This window comes from Haplochromis burtoni, unplaced genomic scaffold (genome assembly GCF_018398535.1).
Source record: "Haplochromis burtoni strain Fernald_Lab_line unplaced genomic scaffold, NCSU_Asbu1 Contig_42, whole genome shotgun sequence".
Classification (NCBI taxonomy): Eukaryota; Metazoa; Chordata; class Actinopteri; order Cichliformes; family Cichlidae; genus Haplochromis; species Haplochromis burtoni.
The window spans coordinates 2,239,694-2,257,169 of record NW_024582403.1 but is presented as its reverse complement, the minus strand read 5'-3'; the positions used below and the strand labels follow the sequence as shown (position 1 = coordinate 2,257,169).

The window sequence follows — 17,476 nt, the reverse complement described above, 5'->3', positions numbered from 1 at the left end:
CCCCCAGTGCTAAATCTGTGAGTAATAGCAATGTCCAAGGTGAACAGAGCTTATGTGGGATTGCCCAGCTCAACTCTGGGAAAGAAAAGAAAATGTGCTTGATTTAAATAATTACAGACCAGTGCAGATGTCTCCTGCTTGGTCTTGAGCTTTGATTTAAATATATTTAGTGCTTGATTTGAGTTTTCCCTTGGCAGAGAAACAATTTAACAGGATTGAGAATGGAAAAAAATGCAAGGGATATCACTGATAAGTGATCAACAGATCTATTTCTTCCATCTCATTATCTGTGGTTGGTGACAGGAACTCCACTCTGCATTTAATACCTAATTCACTCACTTACACTAAGTCCTCTGATAGTCTTTGAATAAATTGCATAGACATTTGATAAAAGAGTGTCCTCCCTGAGCTAAGGGAGCTGGTTTTGTAGTTAAGCAGCTTGATCCACAATAGATAGATCAACAATTTGCAGTAGTTTTCTTTTTCTATTGAAGTTACTGGTAAATCCGTTGTTTGCATATTTTTGGATAAATTTTAAAAATCATGCATTATTATGAAAAACGTTTGTTATTTTAACATTTTAATAATTTCACATTTATGTGTAAGTTTTACTGCAGTGTGTCTAGTGGCTAATGTTATGTATAGCTTTTGAAAACAGTTTTTAAGAACATGAAATGTTTGGAGAAGAAGACTTGTGGACAAAAAATAAACAAAATGACATTTTCTCAAGACATATTTTGATGGCGACAAAGGTCCCAATTCCAATCAAACAAGTGCCAGTCCCATGCTGGGGGGTCTTAGACTGTTCCCGTAGGATTGAGCACAAGTTGTACCATATGCCTGGCTGGGTGTACACATCCTGTTTACACAGTTTCCAGGGTTTGTTTCAACCATGACCTCTGTGCCAGGAGCCCCCCGGGGTCACGAGGTCTAACTCTTAGGCTGACTCCACAGCGATGAGGAAAAACAGCTGAATGCTTTTTAGAGTAAAGTCTGCATGTGCAAGGCAGTTACGGCTTCTTCGGAGTTTCACAGAGTAATCATTGTGCATGTATGTGTGTGTGTGTGGGTGGATATTACTCATATTGTGGGGACATAAATTTGTTTACACAGTAGCACTGTGGGACGTAACTTACGGGAAATAGCACAAGTCTCCATGTAAATTTTGAAGTTGTCCTGACATTAAAATGTACATATGTCAGTATGGTTTGCTATGCAGATGAATCCATTGTGTTTTAGTGTGTGCGTGTGTATGTATGTATGTGCACGCGCAAATGCTGAACAAGATATCAAAGGTCCTCTTCACAGCCTCACAGCTGCATAAATATCCATCAGGTAATGTTCCAAACAGAAAGCCATTCTTCTCTTTCAACTGTGCAGGGAACAAACAGAAATAGACAAAAGACAACAAGGTCCCTGCTGACCATGTGAACAGCTCTGGGTCTTACTGCGGAGGAGACATAGTGACGAGCTCTGATGTTTGTGCCCTGACCTGACGAAAAATGCATCTTCAGTGTGTTTGTTCCATTACTCTCGTGTGCAGATGGTGCTTTCAGCAGAGCAAAGAGGTTGTTTGTTTTCCTTATGTAGAAATGATAAAAGCATGCACTTAAACGAGACAGCAAAATGCATGAAAACTAAACTGAGAGAATAGAAAGAGAAGATTGGGGGAACAATTAGCTTTGAAATTTATTCCAGTTCAGCTTTCATCCTGTTGTTTTGTCCAGGCATCTTAATATGATTTACACTAATCGCACAGAGAAAAAAAGAAAGAAAACTGAGTTTTTACATTTCACTTTCTGGATAACTCAAACTAGATGTGGCATGTATGTGGCATAGGTTAGGTTTAGGGCTACAGGTCGGTGGATTGGGTCAATGTCAGAACAGGATAGATATTTAAACCCGTTTCCAATTCACAATCTCTTCATCAAGCTCTAATCATGAAATTCAAAATGTCTACAAGATCTTAAAGTCGTACGTATGGAAGTGAATGCTTGCAACACTTGCGGAGATAAGAACACACATATAGTATGAACTTTCATTATGACTGCAGACTATATGATACTTGCTTTCTTACAGCACGACATCCTGGAATATTTTCCGTTATGCTTCTGTGTGAGTGTGTGTGTGTTTGCGTGTGTGTGTACGTTTCTTTTTATGTCCATATGTGTGAGTGTGTATATCTTTTTTTAAGTGAAGGGAGGATACAGCTGAGCATGTCTTATCTTAGATCACAGAAAAACGTGTGAAACCCCAACTCTGCGGAACTCCTCTCAATCCCAGAGCCACAAGGTTTCAGTTTGCGGTGGCAGCTGAGGCCCTACCTCTCCTCTTTCTGCCTGCCTCTGCCTCTCTCTCTCTCTCTCTGTTCTTTTCTACCTCAAAAAAGAGTGACATCCACAGACAGCAAACTTGCACATAGCAGCAGAAAGGTGTGGAGGCTGAGACTGACAGTCAGATGCAGTCAGAAAAAGGCAGTGACTTCTCAGAAGAGGCTCCTGATAGTTGCAGTATGACTGGAAGCCATGAGAATTTATCAGCGCGCTGCCACACTTCTTGCTCATGTTATATCCAGTAAGATGTAAATCAGTAAACAGTCAGAAAGAGCAGAATCAGTATGAAGAGTCTGTTAGCTACACCTGCAATATTCTCTGTAAATTTGTGTCAACATTCTCACTTGCGGTTTGTTTTGTTTGTCTCACCTAACTGACAGATGGCGGGATAACCTTCGCGTCAAAGTTGCACTCTGCAATTATAAAGTTTGGTTCTTTCTATCTTGCTTTATTTTTAGCAGCTATGAGGAAATAACACATCGACCCTTTTATGCAAAGCTCAAACCCAATGCCAGAACCCAATAAAAGCATCAAAATCTGAGATAAGCCACACTGACTGTTGTACTGTTGTTCCTTACTTTTACCATGAATATGAAAACTGTTGCTGTCTTTAATAATACCTCAGAAGCTTTATTGTAACACATGGGTTAAGAAGCTCATAGAACTTTTTAAATGCTATTTTTGTATACTTTTGTTACACAAATAGCCCTGACTCACAGATTATTTGTCAATCATTAAACTAAAACTTGAAACTGACACCTTTATCGAAAGCATCTGGTTATACTGTCGTCATAAATGAGTCAAAGGCACATATAGTGTACCACCCCGCTGTCTCTCTGCGATCTAATCCAGGCAGGGCAGAAAATATATTAACACAGTGCTGGAGATGGTATCCAGCGAATGGGTTGCTTACTCATATGTGAAGTAACACCTACTTAAAGCTGTCCGTTTCTTTTGAAAAAAAAAATGATTGACCCCTGAATATTTGTGAACCTACCCACACCTCAGCATGCAGTAACAATGGTTAGGGTGGATGCCTTTGTTTTGTGGATTCCACACAGTGAAACAGTCCTTGACATTCAGCTCCATGGCAACATGACTGCATCAGTAATTTCTTCAAGTTTTTAGCCACAAATTGCTCACCCCAAACTTGGAACCCCTGATGTCAAGTGGGTGGAGCTACTGCTATAAAGTCACAGATTTACAAATGGGATTTAGATATTCTGTCCACATTTCCTTCTGGTGGAAATTACCCCAATAAAATGTTAAGTAACATTTGGGTTTTAAACCTCTAGGAAGGGGAGCTGGTTGTTTTATGATGAAACTTGCAGTTTGAGAATCTGTGAGATCTGTGTTTTCAGCAGAAACTATTTTTTGCCTTGTGCACGCCATTAAGTGGGAATCTATACTTTGTGTTCACAACTTTTCGCTTAATCTGTGTACCTGCTCTTTAATTGTTTGTTGTTTTAGCTGTGTTTAGTGGTCGTGGAAATGTCCTGTGGGCTTTTGGCTAAGATTCTGATGTTTCTGTGATATACCATGGATGTCTATTTTCAAATAGCAGACCTGGCGGCATAGCCGGTGAAAGCAGATGTTTCCCCTGTGAACCCCAATACTGGTAGAATTGAGGTTCTCAGGTTAAGAAGTATTCATGCTTCTGAAAATGCTGTCTATCGTTTAGGAACAGGAGCTTCCTGATTATAATGTGCAGGAAGCAAAACGTAGCATGGATTTACCTGTGAAAAGTGTACCAGACTATTACGTGGTCGGTTCCCACCATGTGACAGCAATCCAGCCTCACACGGACTTTGTACTAGGAAGCTGGCAGGTTTAAGACTGGCTTTTATCTGACCAGGCTGACTCAGATATTTGCATTCTCACATACTACTCTGTTGGGTGAGTCCTAGAAGAGTTCAGGGTTGCATGTATGAAACCAGCTTATATACTGCACTGCTGCAGCACGACTGGCTGATTGCATGAATACACTGTTGTACAAAGGTTTGTAATAAAGCTTACAGTGTCTTTGCTAGTTACATATTTCTTAAGAATTGCAGACAGATTCGTGTTAACTGTGTTGACTCAGTGCTGAAAAAGCATTCACTGCTTAAAGATAATTGTGGTTTCTGTTTCCCAAAACAGGCTGAGTGAGAGAGTTCTGGTTTGTCACTTTGAAGTTAAAAAGCTATGTAGACTTCTGTGACGCTCACAAAATAGTTTGCTTCATAATAGCCTTGTGGATTCAAGACAATGCTTGGATCGACTTTTAAGTCTTATTTTATCAAACTATGCTGTCCCTGCATTTCACCCCAAGCCATAGACGTGCCGTAGAAGTGTTGGCTTTTACTCGGAAGGACACTAAGTAGGAGGTTTTTTTTTTTTTGTTACGAGAAACATATCTGCAGAAAGAGGAAGGGAGGCAGAGAATTAGAAAAGGTCAAGGGACAGATTTTTAGTCCTTATCACTTTTAGAATGAAGGTGTAAACAACACAAAGCATCATTTCTCTGACTGGAAAAAAATGGAATTACTGGTTTTGTGTATTAGAGATCAGAGATAAGCATCACTCTTTCGCACAAAGATCCATTTTGCCTCAGCAAGCATAAATGTACAAATATGAGTTACCCCAATTTCATTTCAGTCATGCTGACTCATTAAGTTCGTTATAGCATCTGAAAAGAAACAACAGAAGATGCCACCATGCTATGTTGCAACATTTCACAGCAGTATGCTGTGTTATTGGGGCTTTGACTGACAATCGGTTTGTTCTTTCATCTTCCTTTCCTCTTTCAGCTTTTTCTTAATGCTCCAAGTCAAGCTCGGTTCTCAGCCTCACTGTTTACATAAGCAGGAAGCTGCTTCAGAACACCTTTTGTTGTTAGTACATGTGTCAAGAAGAAGGCTTCACACGAGGCAAGTCTCCTTCTCCAGTCTGTCACTGCACTTCCATATTCTGTCTCATCTTGAGCTGGGCGATACTCACAGATGTGGGGAACATTTCTGTAGGCTCCCTTACTGAACCTCCTCACCACTTCAGCTGCCTTCCAGCCACAAATTCAGACCCTTGGTTCCACTGCCTTTAACAGTGAACAGTGAAAAAATGAAGCCAATGCAAAGCCCAGAAACCTATGATGTCTTAACTGGCTACTTGAGACTGTCTCGTGTTAGTTTGTATAGCCTTATAGTAGAAATGAACATACCTACACCCTGAAATGTAAAGGAGTTTTGGTCTCTATAGATAAGCATAGCAACTACAGGAGTTCATTTTTATTTTTATTTACACATAATTAACTCTTAATATTAGTTGTTTTTAAATAATGTTATTGCTTTGATGGTACCTCTTGAGGTGTTTGTCATGTTGGTTCTGGAGCATATATTTACCTGATAAATAATATGGCTTCCACTGTGGTTAAACAGCAAGTTTAAAAAGTCGGTGTTCCAATTTCAGCAGCACTTATTTAGGATGTGTGATTTCCCCCGTAATGTCCATTAATGTAGTTAAACAAGCTTGCTAGATAGCACTAGTTGCACTCCAATTTCTCATCTACATATGGTCAGCTCTCAGGTCAGTGGGGAGCCCCTGAGGACTGACAAACTTTATACTACAGCAGTGGCAATATGCAAAGTTTGTAGTATAGGCAGCAATCGAGAGCTGAACTTGCTATGGAAAGTTAACTTGCTTCTGGGAGTTAACAAAGAACTAAGAAACAAGAGAAAGAGGAGGAAAGAGTAAGGTCATGACGATTGAAGCAGGTAATAAAAATCAAATATAAATATCTAAATCTATTTGAGCTGTAAGGGGAAGAGATGCTTGAATAACACAACTTCCACTAGCATCACATGATTTCTTTTGTTTACTTTGATGATAGCATTAAGCAGTGCAGCCTAGAACATAGAAGCTAGTAGTTCCAGTATTACCACTTCATAGCCAGTCAGCTTGTTATGTATACAACACAATAAATAGACTAGTATTTATATAGGGGTTTTCTACTTTTACTTACACACTCAAGGTGGTTTAAGACTATAAGGGGAATTCCCCCACTAAAAACTCAGATAAACACGTAGAAATGCATTTGGATACACCGGTAGCAATATTTTACCAATGAAATTTCAAGTTTTTCATATTTCACTCACATCAAAATACTCCTGTATACATTTAAGGCTATTCATCATCTCTCCCCTCCATATCTCTCTGATCGGGTTCAGATCACCATCCCATCTCGGTGTCTCAGATCTTCTCTCTCTCCCCCCGTCTTGCCACCATGGGGAGCAGGGCATTCAGCTGCTCTGCTCCTCGACTCTGGAATTCCCACCCTCCTGATTTAAGAAATATCACTCCCTTCTCTCTCTTTAAGTCCCAACTCAAAACTCACTTGTTCGAAATAGCTTATCCCACATAACCTCTCCACTCTGCTATTTTAAATTTGTTTTATGTCTTGTGCTTTTATGATTGTGTAAACTGCTTGCTTTAATGTTGCTTTTATTATTCTGCTGTGTACAGTGTCCTTGAGTGTTTTGAAAGTATTATTATTATTATTATTATTATTATCATCAAAATACCTCATGAAACAGATCTCAGATGAAAATCACTGAGTCATATTAAAAGAGTAAGTAATGAATACTCATGGAGACAATGTGATGTACTCATTTTGTTATTTATTTATTACCTAAAAAAAGAAAATGTTCTATCACAAGTCACACTGAAATGTATTGCTTAAGAAAAAAAAATATATTCATATATTTTTTTCGCTTTTTCCATTTTTTTTCTTTTTCAGAAACACATTCTGTTTCCATTATACTCCACCAGAAAAAAAAAAGTTTCCCTTTCTCGGACATGAACATCAGCTGCTTCCACGTCCCAACAACCTTTTCCACTGATTTTTATTTTTTTTTTTGTCGTTTTTTTGTTTTTTGTTTGTTTTTTTTAAAAATGCACAAAGAAATACATAATTCACAGTTACCATTTTGGTTTTATAAATTAATACAGTCACACATGTGCTACACCGGTCTAGAGCTAGAACATTGTAAATTGTATTCTTGAATCCTGTTATTTTCAATAGTTGGCTACAAGAAAGAACAGGCAACTTAAATGACGTGATCAGAATTCCACCAACATACTGTTTTTAATCCTCTCTGTAATGCTTTTGTCATCTTTTTTGTTTTGTTTCATCTTTGAGTTTTACACAGAAGTGAGGCACACACAGAGTATAGTTCATACATATACAAAAAAAACCAAAAATAAAAATAAAAAATAAAAACAACCCAAAATGAACATTTGGGAGGGGCAGGGGTTTAATTGTCCTTTAAAAATGATGGATCCAAGGAAACAGGAAGTGCATGTAGTCTTGGAAGTCCTTACAGGACCTTTTATTTTGAATCTGGGCTGTTTCTTGTCATCTACGTTCTGTGCTGTAAACTTCCTCAGATAAAAGTTACACAGATTTATAGCTTTTTTGCAGCTTGTTGGCAGCTGGGGACTGGGTTAAGAGGGATGTGTGGTTTGAATAACAGAGACCAACAAGCATGGCAACACAATGAAATGGGACAAAGACCATATCTGAGGAACAAAACCTACTTTTGAAAAGTATTTGATTCACTCAAACAAGCTTTAACCCAGAAAATCTACGACTCTCATTGCTGCAAAATACTGCAGTCATGTGTATCAACCAACAAAGTGGGGAAAAAAAATGAATAACAAGCTCAAATCTGACACTGACACTGCAAGGGCAACATTTTAAGGCACAGAAGCCTTGACATAATAGAGACTCCACCAGCTAAAAGCACTAAACGACAGATGCCCAGTGTCCTCTGTGACAAAAACGGTGTCCAACATCGATATGCACAGAAAGTTTAAAAAACAAACAGGAAACATTCCCACCCCCATTTGTCCCCAAGTGTCTCATTTTTTTAGTGAAAGGTAAGGCCACTTAAAAAAAAAAAAAAAAAAAAAAAATAGATGAGGTTCACCAAAAAGGTAATCTCTCACTGCAATCTCTGGGAGTGCAATCGTGGTTGGGTGGTCAATCAGACAGACAGACCAGACGCTTCTCTTGAGTAGGTTTGATAGACAGTACTCTAAATCCTCAGGTCTGTTGGTTCCCTGTGAGAATGCATCCACATGAGCCTCTGTTGGCATTCAGGCTGGGAGGAGGGGAGGCGGTTTAACAGTTTGCAGGCTGTTTGGGTCCTTGAAAGTCATTGGGGTTAAGAACCAGCTTTTAAGGAGTTGAGAGAGAGAGTCAGTTGCTCTTTGCTCATCATCACATCCTCATCTTCACTGCGCGCAACAGAAATATTCAGTGCCGAGCAACAAAGCTTAGCCCACACTTAACTTCATCCGTTTTGGTTTTGCGTCGTAATACTTAAGCAGGACACGGTTGTTCTAACATTGAAAAAAATTAAACGTTACAAAAGAACCTTGCCAACAAAAGCAGCATTGTTTATTTTCTTCACAAATTCATGCATGTTGTTAACCTTCATTTCCACAGCACCAGTTTCGTTTTTTTCCTCCATCAATAGAAAAAAGATCAGCATAATTACACACTTCTGCATGCAAAGGAAAGTCACTTTTCCCTCCCGTGTTTGTTTGTTTTTTTCCCCCACATTTTAAGTCCCCATGTGTAGCAGCAAAACTGTGAAAGGCCTAACCTGATATGTCAATGAATGTACTGGTGGAGGCACTAGATAATGATGCCAAATAAAGACCCCATTTCGCCTCCCTCTTGGCCAGTAAAAGAAATTAAAAAAAAAAAAAAGGCATCATTATGAGAACTTGTGATAACAGGTACACATCAATTGGGCATCAAACTGGGAGCCAATTTGCTTTTTCATACAGTCATGTTGCAAAGTAGTGGGCCATGTGCTCACGGCAGCTGAACTTCACAAATTTGAGAACGTATGGGGTCGTTTGAGAGAAGACAACTGGACAAAAACATAGGATATTCTAAAAATCAATTTACAACAAACTTACACACACACACGCCCTAACAAGCATTTGCCAATTGTCACATTTATGTACACAAACTCGAAATCCCTCAGTCTCTTCAGGTTTGTAACACATGAGGTTGGCTGCATGAAAAATGATCTTTCTGTAACTTTTGTTGTGGCCAGACAAAAAAAAAAAAAAAAAAAGGCATGAATGAGCTAATGAATGATTGAATGGATGCACATATTTGTTGGTAGTCAACGATCTGACTAAAGCCACAAAGGGCTGCTGTTTTTTGAAAACAGCAGATAGGAAGAGAAATAAAAATAGATTTTTTTTCATATACATTTTAAAGATTTTAAAATCCTCTAAAGCACTTTCTGTTAATATTCATTTATTTTGTGTATTCATTAATCATTCCTATCAATACCCTATGTCACTGAGGTTGATATCAATACTTCCATATTTATTATTTATTCTATTTCAGGCCCCACCTCCTCCTCGCACATTTTGACCAGCTGTTATAAATCAAGAATATGTGCAAACTACTTTGAACTGTTATATGAAAACCTGAATGCTTTGTGAACAATGCTACATATTTTTTTTTGTTTATAAAATATAATAATATGCTTAAAAGTGGAAAAAGAAAAGGTTTAACCACCCCGTAACAGGTAAAAACTGGACTCTTGTTGATGAGTTTTGAGATCAATTAGAATGCCCACTGAAATAATCCATAGTCCGGCAGTTCTGCCCTTCTTCTGATTAGGAAACACTGAAGCCTCTGGTGCTCCTGTCCTGTTATGTCCAGTGTGGATCTCTTCATTTCTCCCCAGAGTGCATTTAAAAAGAAAAAAAACAAAAACAAAAATTCTGAAAATACCACCACCACCACCACCCACTGAATTCTGCTATACTCAAGTACAGGTATGGTCTCTGTAATCAAACCCCCCAAAAAAGGTCTTGCACACTGTTAAGTCCAGTAGTTGCCTGTCCAAATCCAAGCATCACAAGAAAGTTCTTTTGCTAATGTTGCTGTATTATTTTTTTTTTTCCACAAGGTCACCCACGAAGGGCAGAATGAGATTAGAGTCTGCAGGGAGCCTGTTTTCATGTGACAGATGACTGTCGCAAGGACAACTGTGATTTCCTCTCTGAAGTTACATGTCATCTCCTGCAAATCCGCTCCCTCAAAATTATCTCTAAGGAAATCCCAAGCAATGCTTTGCACATCTTTGAATGCGTATGTGGGAGCAGATGGTTCAGGCCATGACGAACTCGGACTTCAAGTCAGCCTTTACATCGGGCTTCCACACTGAATCGTCAAAGTCCAGGTCCAGGGAGCCCTCGCTGGACATGCTGCTGTTGCTATTGCTGCGTCCCGCCTTGCGGTTGGGCAGCCACTGATAAGGAGCCCGTTGGTCCCGCCTGGCCTTCCTGCGCAGACGCTTCTGCTGCATCAAGAGCTGCAGACGTTCCACCTTACACCTGGTTGCGCGGTTCTCTGTCTGACGTATACGATCACCTGGGCACAGGAGAGAAGAGTAGAAAGACAGTCAGGTATTTTTCTTTACATAGCAAATGGTTTTTTTTGTTTGTTTTTTTTAATTGTCTTTTCTCTTAACAGCTCTGGAGGAATGTTAATATGTGTGCCTGTGTAGCTGATGATAATGCTAAAACATGCTAGGCTCTCACAAATGCACACAAACACACATCCACCATTCACACAATGTAACATTGGAATCTGGTGGTTAACCTCCCCCACAGAGTATAATTAGCCTCCACAGTGCTATTTCATCCCCTTATCAGTGAATGGGGGAGACCTTCTCAAGGCTGAAATACCTACTAGGGTCAAAAAAGATGCAAACCCCTGACAGACATGATACTTTCTGATAGCTGCCTATGATATTTACAAACGTAATTACCCATGGCATGCTTCAGTGACTGGATTTGCTCCTAAGTGCATTTCTAGCTGTTGATGTGCCTATAGGAGAGTCTAGTCTCAAGGGAGCGGCCTTGCATTGCACCGTGAATGCTTTCCTACACCAGCCAAGTCGAGTCTAATTCCATTTATACGTATATTCAGGGCCTCAGAAGGAGGGGAAAGCAACCGCAATCTATTAGCTAGCTCCATTAGTATCTGTCTGGGAATTAAATAATTAAATAATGGGCTAGAATGTCAATAAACCGAAGCACAGTGGCCATCCCTGCGCCTGCTGCATGTACCGCCACACACACACACACACACACACACACACACACACACACACACCCCAACAGCCGCAGTAGCTTTTAACGTGGATCGATAAATTAAATAATGGGCTAGAATGTCAATAAACCGAAGCACAGTGGCCATCCCTGCGCCTGCTGCATGTACCGCACACACACACACACACACACACACACACACACACACACACACACCCCAACAGCCGCAGTAGCTTTTAACGTGGATCGATGGCAAATTAAAAAGACCTATTGATTAAACCTTAGCTCTAGTGCAGCCATCCATCTCGGGTCCAGGACAACGCTATTGGCTTTCAATAGAAAATGCAAGCGAATGGAAATTGTAAGCAGGGAGAGAGACGAGAGGAAAGCAAAGATTGTTTGTTTTTTGTTTTTCTTTTTTCCCCACTTTCCATTTTTTCTTTATTATGGCTTTAGCTTCCTACTCTCCACTCATTGACCTTACCCCCTACTCCATCTATTCTACCCCTTCACCCTTTACACACAAGCACACAGAAAGCCCCTTTTCTGCCCCTCCCTCTTCCAGTTCTTGCCCCATATCTCCCTAGAGACAGCTAGGTGGGGCAGTGTGAAGAAGAAAAAGGAGGAGGGGACAGGCAGGGGACTGGCGGTGGAGGTGGGGGTTGGTGGTGTGGGTTAAGGAATTCCTACCCCAGGGGCAAGGGGGATAGAGAAAAGGACAGAGGAAGAGGGTGGAGGGTAAAGGATCAGCCGTAGGTGTCAGTTTTCCAAATCGATTGTGCCCTCCTCTGCTTTCCCCCCACCCCCCCACCCCCTTCATCGGAATGAATTCCGGACTCTGTGTGGGCTTAATTTACCTCTTTCTCTCATTTGCTTATCGGATCGAGAGCAGCCCAGAGCCTTTTCTCCAGCAATAAATATTCACCACTGTCTACCAGTGCATACTAAAGTAAACTGCCACTAAGCAGCCTCAATGGTGCTTTTTGAAAACAAAGGATGTGAATAGCGGCTCAGAGTTAACAGAAACATGAACGTCTTCACACAGCCACACAGGCAGACTTGGTTTTTCCACTTCCTGTCAATATGTTCTGTCCTGATATAAATGTATGCGTGCATCCAGATGCTCTGTACGCTGTGCGTGAGGGCAATGTGTCATCAGCAGAGAACGGGGGGGGTACACCACAGGGTGGGTGGGAGATATGGGGGGTGGTCTTCTACATAAAGCCATTGTTCTGCTGCCTCAGCTCCATGTGACATCCATATATTCTGCCACAAGGCTTTGTTACCTTTCTGGTCCCCCTTCTACACCTTCTTCCCCTGCTCTGACTAGTCAAAAGTGAAACCGCCCTTCAGCTTTGTCAAAATATGGCCATAAACAATGAAATGGCAGAAAGCCAACACATGCCCACATAGAAAATCTGTTTGTCTGGAGTGTCTCTGTTTAAATCCTGCCTGTATTTCACGAAGGTAGTTCCTCAGTCATGATTTTGTTTTTTCTAAAAGGGGTAATTTACCAAAACGGCTCAACAATATGAAGGAAAAAACACACACACACTCTAAAGGGCAGTTTGGTGGTGAGGCAGGAGGTCTTGGCCTTTGGCTTGGCAAGAGCTCTGGGAATGTGCTTGGAGCTACACTAAGTGTGTGTGTGTGTAGCCATTCATCAGCGTCACTACCGGAGCCCTGGGCGGCTAGGCCGGACACAGCTGGCCGCAGGGATCTCCAGACTATGTTTATGACACTAGGGCTATTATTAGGGCTGGTAAGAGGACAACACAGACACAAACACAGCACAACACACACACACACAACACACACACACACACACTAAACACCACACACACACACACACACACACACACACACAGGCAGAGCACTGCAAAGACTAGAGCTTGACGTGAGCACAATAACCTTGGAGAACCCAAAGAGGTGACTAAAAGACATAGGGAATGAATTGTAGAGCAAGAGAGAGAATCCACTCTCGTACACAACCCACCGTGGCACAGAAAAGACGGATGAGGAAGCAACTACAGATCTTTTCTTAGACACAGTGGAAGATTTCAAACAGAAGATGGGTCAAGGGCACCCAGAGGAAGGAAACACCAGGATCTTTTTTTTCCCCCCTCCTCTCTGTTTTTAACCACTCCCCTGCCTGCCTTTCACACTAAAACTCAACCTGAAGCAGCACATTTCGCCCTCCCCAAACTCATCTCCAAAGACTTTGACATAAGCCTTGTAGTAAATAGAGTGGGCACTGCAGAGAAAGGCAAAAAAAAAGACAGAGAGATAGAGAAAGAAGGGGTGATCTATGAATAATCGATGCGTCAGTTTTCCTTGCCTTTGAGCCCAGCCCAGCAACACAGCAAGGACTGAGATAGGGAGCAAACAGGAGGGAGGGTGGGAGGAGTAGGTGGGTGGAGGAGGAGAGGCAGAGGATGGAGAAAGAGAAAAAGAGAGGAGGGGCTGCAGTGTACAGGACGGAGAGGGAGATTAAAGGAGCTTCTCCTTTTATTGATTGTATAAAGATTGGCCTTAATTTGCAGTTGTCTTATTGCTGTTGTTTGTTTGTTTGTCTTGATAAGTCTTGTGATCTTGCAGAGAGAACATTGTGTTTGCTCAGCATCCAGGGAACCAGGGTAGAGAAGGAGGGGTGGACGGACACAGAAAGAAAGAGGAGGGAGACAAAGAGAAAGAAAATCACATTGCAGCAAAATCACTCTTGGTTTCTTTTAGCATCCCTCTGTGCTTGTTTGAAGCCAGTCTTCATTACAAGTGGGAATAATAGTGGCACATTTAACATGCAAAAATACTGTAACGATCCTGAATCAGAAAGTAAATTTGCCTTAACCCTTTTATTGTGTGGAAATAATATATTAATAAACTAGAATAGAATTCAACTGGAAGATAGAATTCTATTCTATTGAATAGTGCCACTTCTAACATGTGTATTCAGATTAAATGCTCCGCATCTCCGCATCTCCCTGACCTAACAAAGTCAAGCAGTAGCTCAAAGTCTGCAGAGCAAAGTTCAGCCGTAAAACCCAACCCATCTGGAAATAACCCACCCAGCTCTACTTACTAGAAAGCAAAAATTAAACAAATCGGACATATTCTTAACCAACCAAAGTGGAGCTAATATGAGCACTTTGACAGCTGCTGAAAGGGCACTGACAGCCCTGCAGGGACACAAGCTCTTCAATGACTTTTAGACTTCATTTGCATTCTCTCGCTCTCCCTCTTGCTCTCCTTGTCGACAATGAAAGGGCACCTGATGTGCTTGGCTGGCTTTGCTAGGTATCTCTGTGCTGTGCTGCATCGCTGGGGCATTTGTTGCGTTACCGGTGCACGTGTGTCCCGGCAAATGTCTGTGTGTGACGAGAGGAGCTAAAGCCTGCCAGTGGATAATGCGCCATGCCTCGGCTAAGCAGGTCAGGGTTTAAATACAGGACGCAGTGGGGTTAAGGGCAAAGACTCCTATGCGTGTCCCTCATTCTCTGCCACCCTCCCTCTTCCTTTGGCTTGCGCAGTCCCAGCCTGCACAAAGCTAACATGACCTGACATGTCAAATCGAAAGGGGTTAGGAGGTGGTGAAGGGATGTGGAAGAGACACAAGAGAGGAAGGGGGTTCGGAGAAGCTTCCAGAGCCAACTTTGCCCCCGCTTTGCCCCTCTCTGTGTGCCTGAGCTAAGCCAGCTGCAGTGGGAGTGAGACTAAAAGGCAGCCCTATAATCCCATAGCCCTCCCCTCTTTTGTCCCACAATGGTTCAGGCTGGTGCCCTCTATACTGCCCCTGTCCCTGGCCCCCACACAAAGGGTTAGACTGGGCAGGGGGCTAGTGGGATGTAGGGGGGGATGCTGGGGAAGTCCAGCCTACTCAGCAAAGGAATTTAGCTAACAATCAACCTGTCAGGCCATTCTAAAACCCTCCTGTTCAAATTCAACACAAGTCCTGGTCTAAAAAAAGCCCTAGAACTCAGCTGTACTATATAGCAAAACCATGAAACCAAGCTAGTCGCCACAGCCTTTAACCAGGAAATTTGTGATGGAGTGTGTGTGCATTTTTTTTATTTTTATTTTTATTTACGTTCCTCTTCTTCACCAAAAGGTAAAGGCTCTCAGGAGACAGAAAAGCTATGTGACATTTTCAAGAGGCTCTCTCAACCCAAGTTTGATTGCGCACACATATTCAGGCAGCTAGGAAGCGCAGGCTTTTTTCCTGTAGCTGAATGAAGGCAGGTTTTTGTGAAGCAGAGTTAAGCTGCGGTGTTAAGTCCAGTAAGTCTTCCATCAGGTGTCGGCTGATAAGACCGACTGAGACCGCATAGTCATCGGCATACTTAGAACACCAACTAGAGCAGGATACAAACAGGCACATAGCCCCTGTTCACACAACACACCAGGACAATCATTGTCTTAACCAGGCTTAGTTGGACAGGTCACCATTCAAGGCTTTCTGGAAGTGCATATTGTGAGCAGGAAGTTGGTTCAGGCCAGTTAAATTGGAAAATGGCAGCAGACAGGCTATTCTTTCACTCTTTGCCTTTGGTTAATGAGTGGACAGTTGGTGGACTGACGGACAGGATATAAACACCCATATGATGAATGAATGAATGGAGGCTTAGTGTTGTGGTTTTAACAACCCCCATCTTCCGCGTTGTCCCCCTCCTCCTCTCTCTGGCCTCAAGTTCACAAAGCAAATTCTTTTCAGAGCTGCATTTTGGAATAAATCTATTTAAAGGCCAAATGAACACAGACAATGTATTGATGCACAACACAGACATGGAAAAAGAAGGGGGTGATTAGGAGGAAGACAGAGAGATGGATTTTACAGACTGTTTTTGGATAGCAAATCGGGGTGGGGGCAGTGGCATTGGGCTGAGCGGAGATGACGAGAAATGACAAGACTAGGAGAAGAGGGGTAGGGTGGGGGTGAGTCAATAGGTGGGGGCAGTAAAGGAATGGTCTTTCCTGAGTTAGGAAAATAAGCTTGTGTTATTCCAACTGTTCACTGAACACTTGTAAATGCACTAAGGGTGATGCAGTGAAATACTGGACATTCCCAGCGAGTCAGTGTTTAGAAGCGACAACTGAAATCCTTCATTCTGCTCACAACTAAAGGTCAGAAAACAAGGAACAAAGCCAGCCTACAACAATAGGTATGTATGCTCTTGCTTTTTCCAAAGAGAAGAAAACATTAAACATTATTAAATAATTTCTACAATCCTTCCCACAAGACAATTCTACTTACGCTGGTAAATTTTGTGCAAATTTAGCAGCTCATTGAAGACTAGCTTGAGATAAGGAGGCAGAAGACAATGATGTTTTCCTCAGTGCACTCACGCCAAGCTTACAATGCTGACTGGATGTTATCAGCGCTGGACATCTGTTTGACACACAACATCCTGTGTCGCTGTAAGGAAAGGAGGTTTTAAAACATCCCAGCCCAGTCCTTAAATGGCATCATCTGAACTTTACACCTGCCTCGACCAAACTCTCGTGGGTATGTTGAGGTCTATACATGCCCAAGCTGCAGCCCGTATTTAGGAGGTAGGCTACATCACCCCAAACCTGTTCTAATATAAACACAGCCCAGCCCAGGCTTGAAGGGGTAAAACCTATCCCCTCAGCTCACAAAGACAAAAAGGCAACTCCATTGCCTGACAAGTGAAGCCTGACTGAACAGGTCGGGAGAAGCTAGTATTGCATTACTAAGAAGACCCCCCTCCCCCTCCGCTCTCTTCCTCTTCTCTCATCTGCTTCAAAACCTCCAGAGACACATATGCATGACTGTTTTTGTTCTTTAATCTGACTTTTCTGTTCTCGCTTTGTCAGTATTTTAGAGATGAAAATAAGCACTTGAAAACAATGATGTAAAAGCATCCCAACAGAACTGAGCTAAACATGATGTGATATGAGAACAGAAACAGAGACAAAGATAACAATGAACTCTTCAGTAGGTTGCAAGGCAAATGCAGAACTCAATGACAGGGTTCTAAATTGCATGCAATTTTACACAC

The 17,476-nt window shown here is 41.7% G+C and overlaps 1 protein-coding gene across 1 annotated transcript in view; it reads right to left on the bottom strand.

Moving 5' to 3' along the window:
* Positions 1–8,926: 8,926 nt before the first annotated feature.
* The window catches only part of midn (midnolin), a 27,083-nt gene continuing 18,533 nt past the window's right edge, over positions 8,927–17,476 (bottom strand). The window contains exon 8 of the mRNA XM_005920723.3: positions 8,927–10,776. Within this exon, the coding sequence (XP_005920785.1) occupies positions 10,514–10,776 (263 nt within the window). The 3' untranslated portion in view covers positions 8,927–10,513. The remainder of the gene's footprint in view (positions 10,777–17,476) is intronic.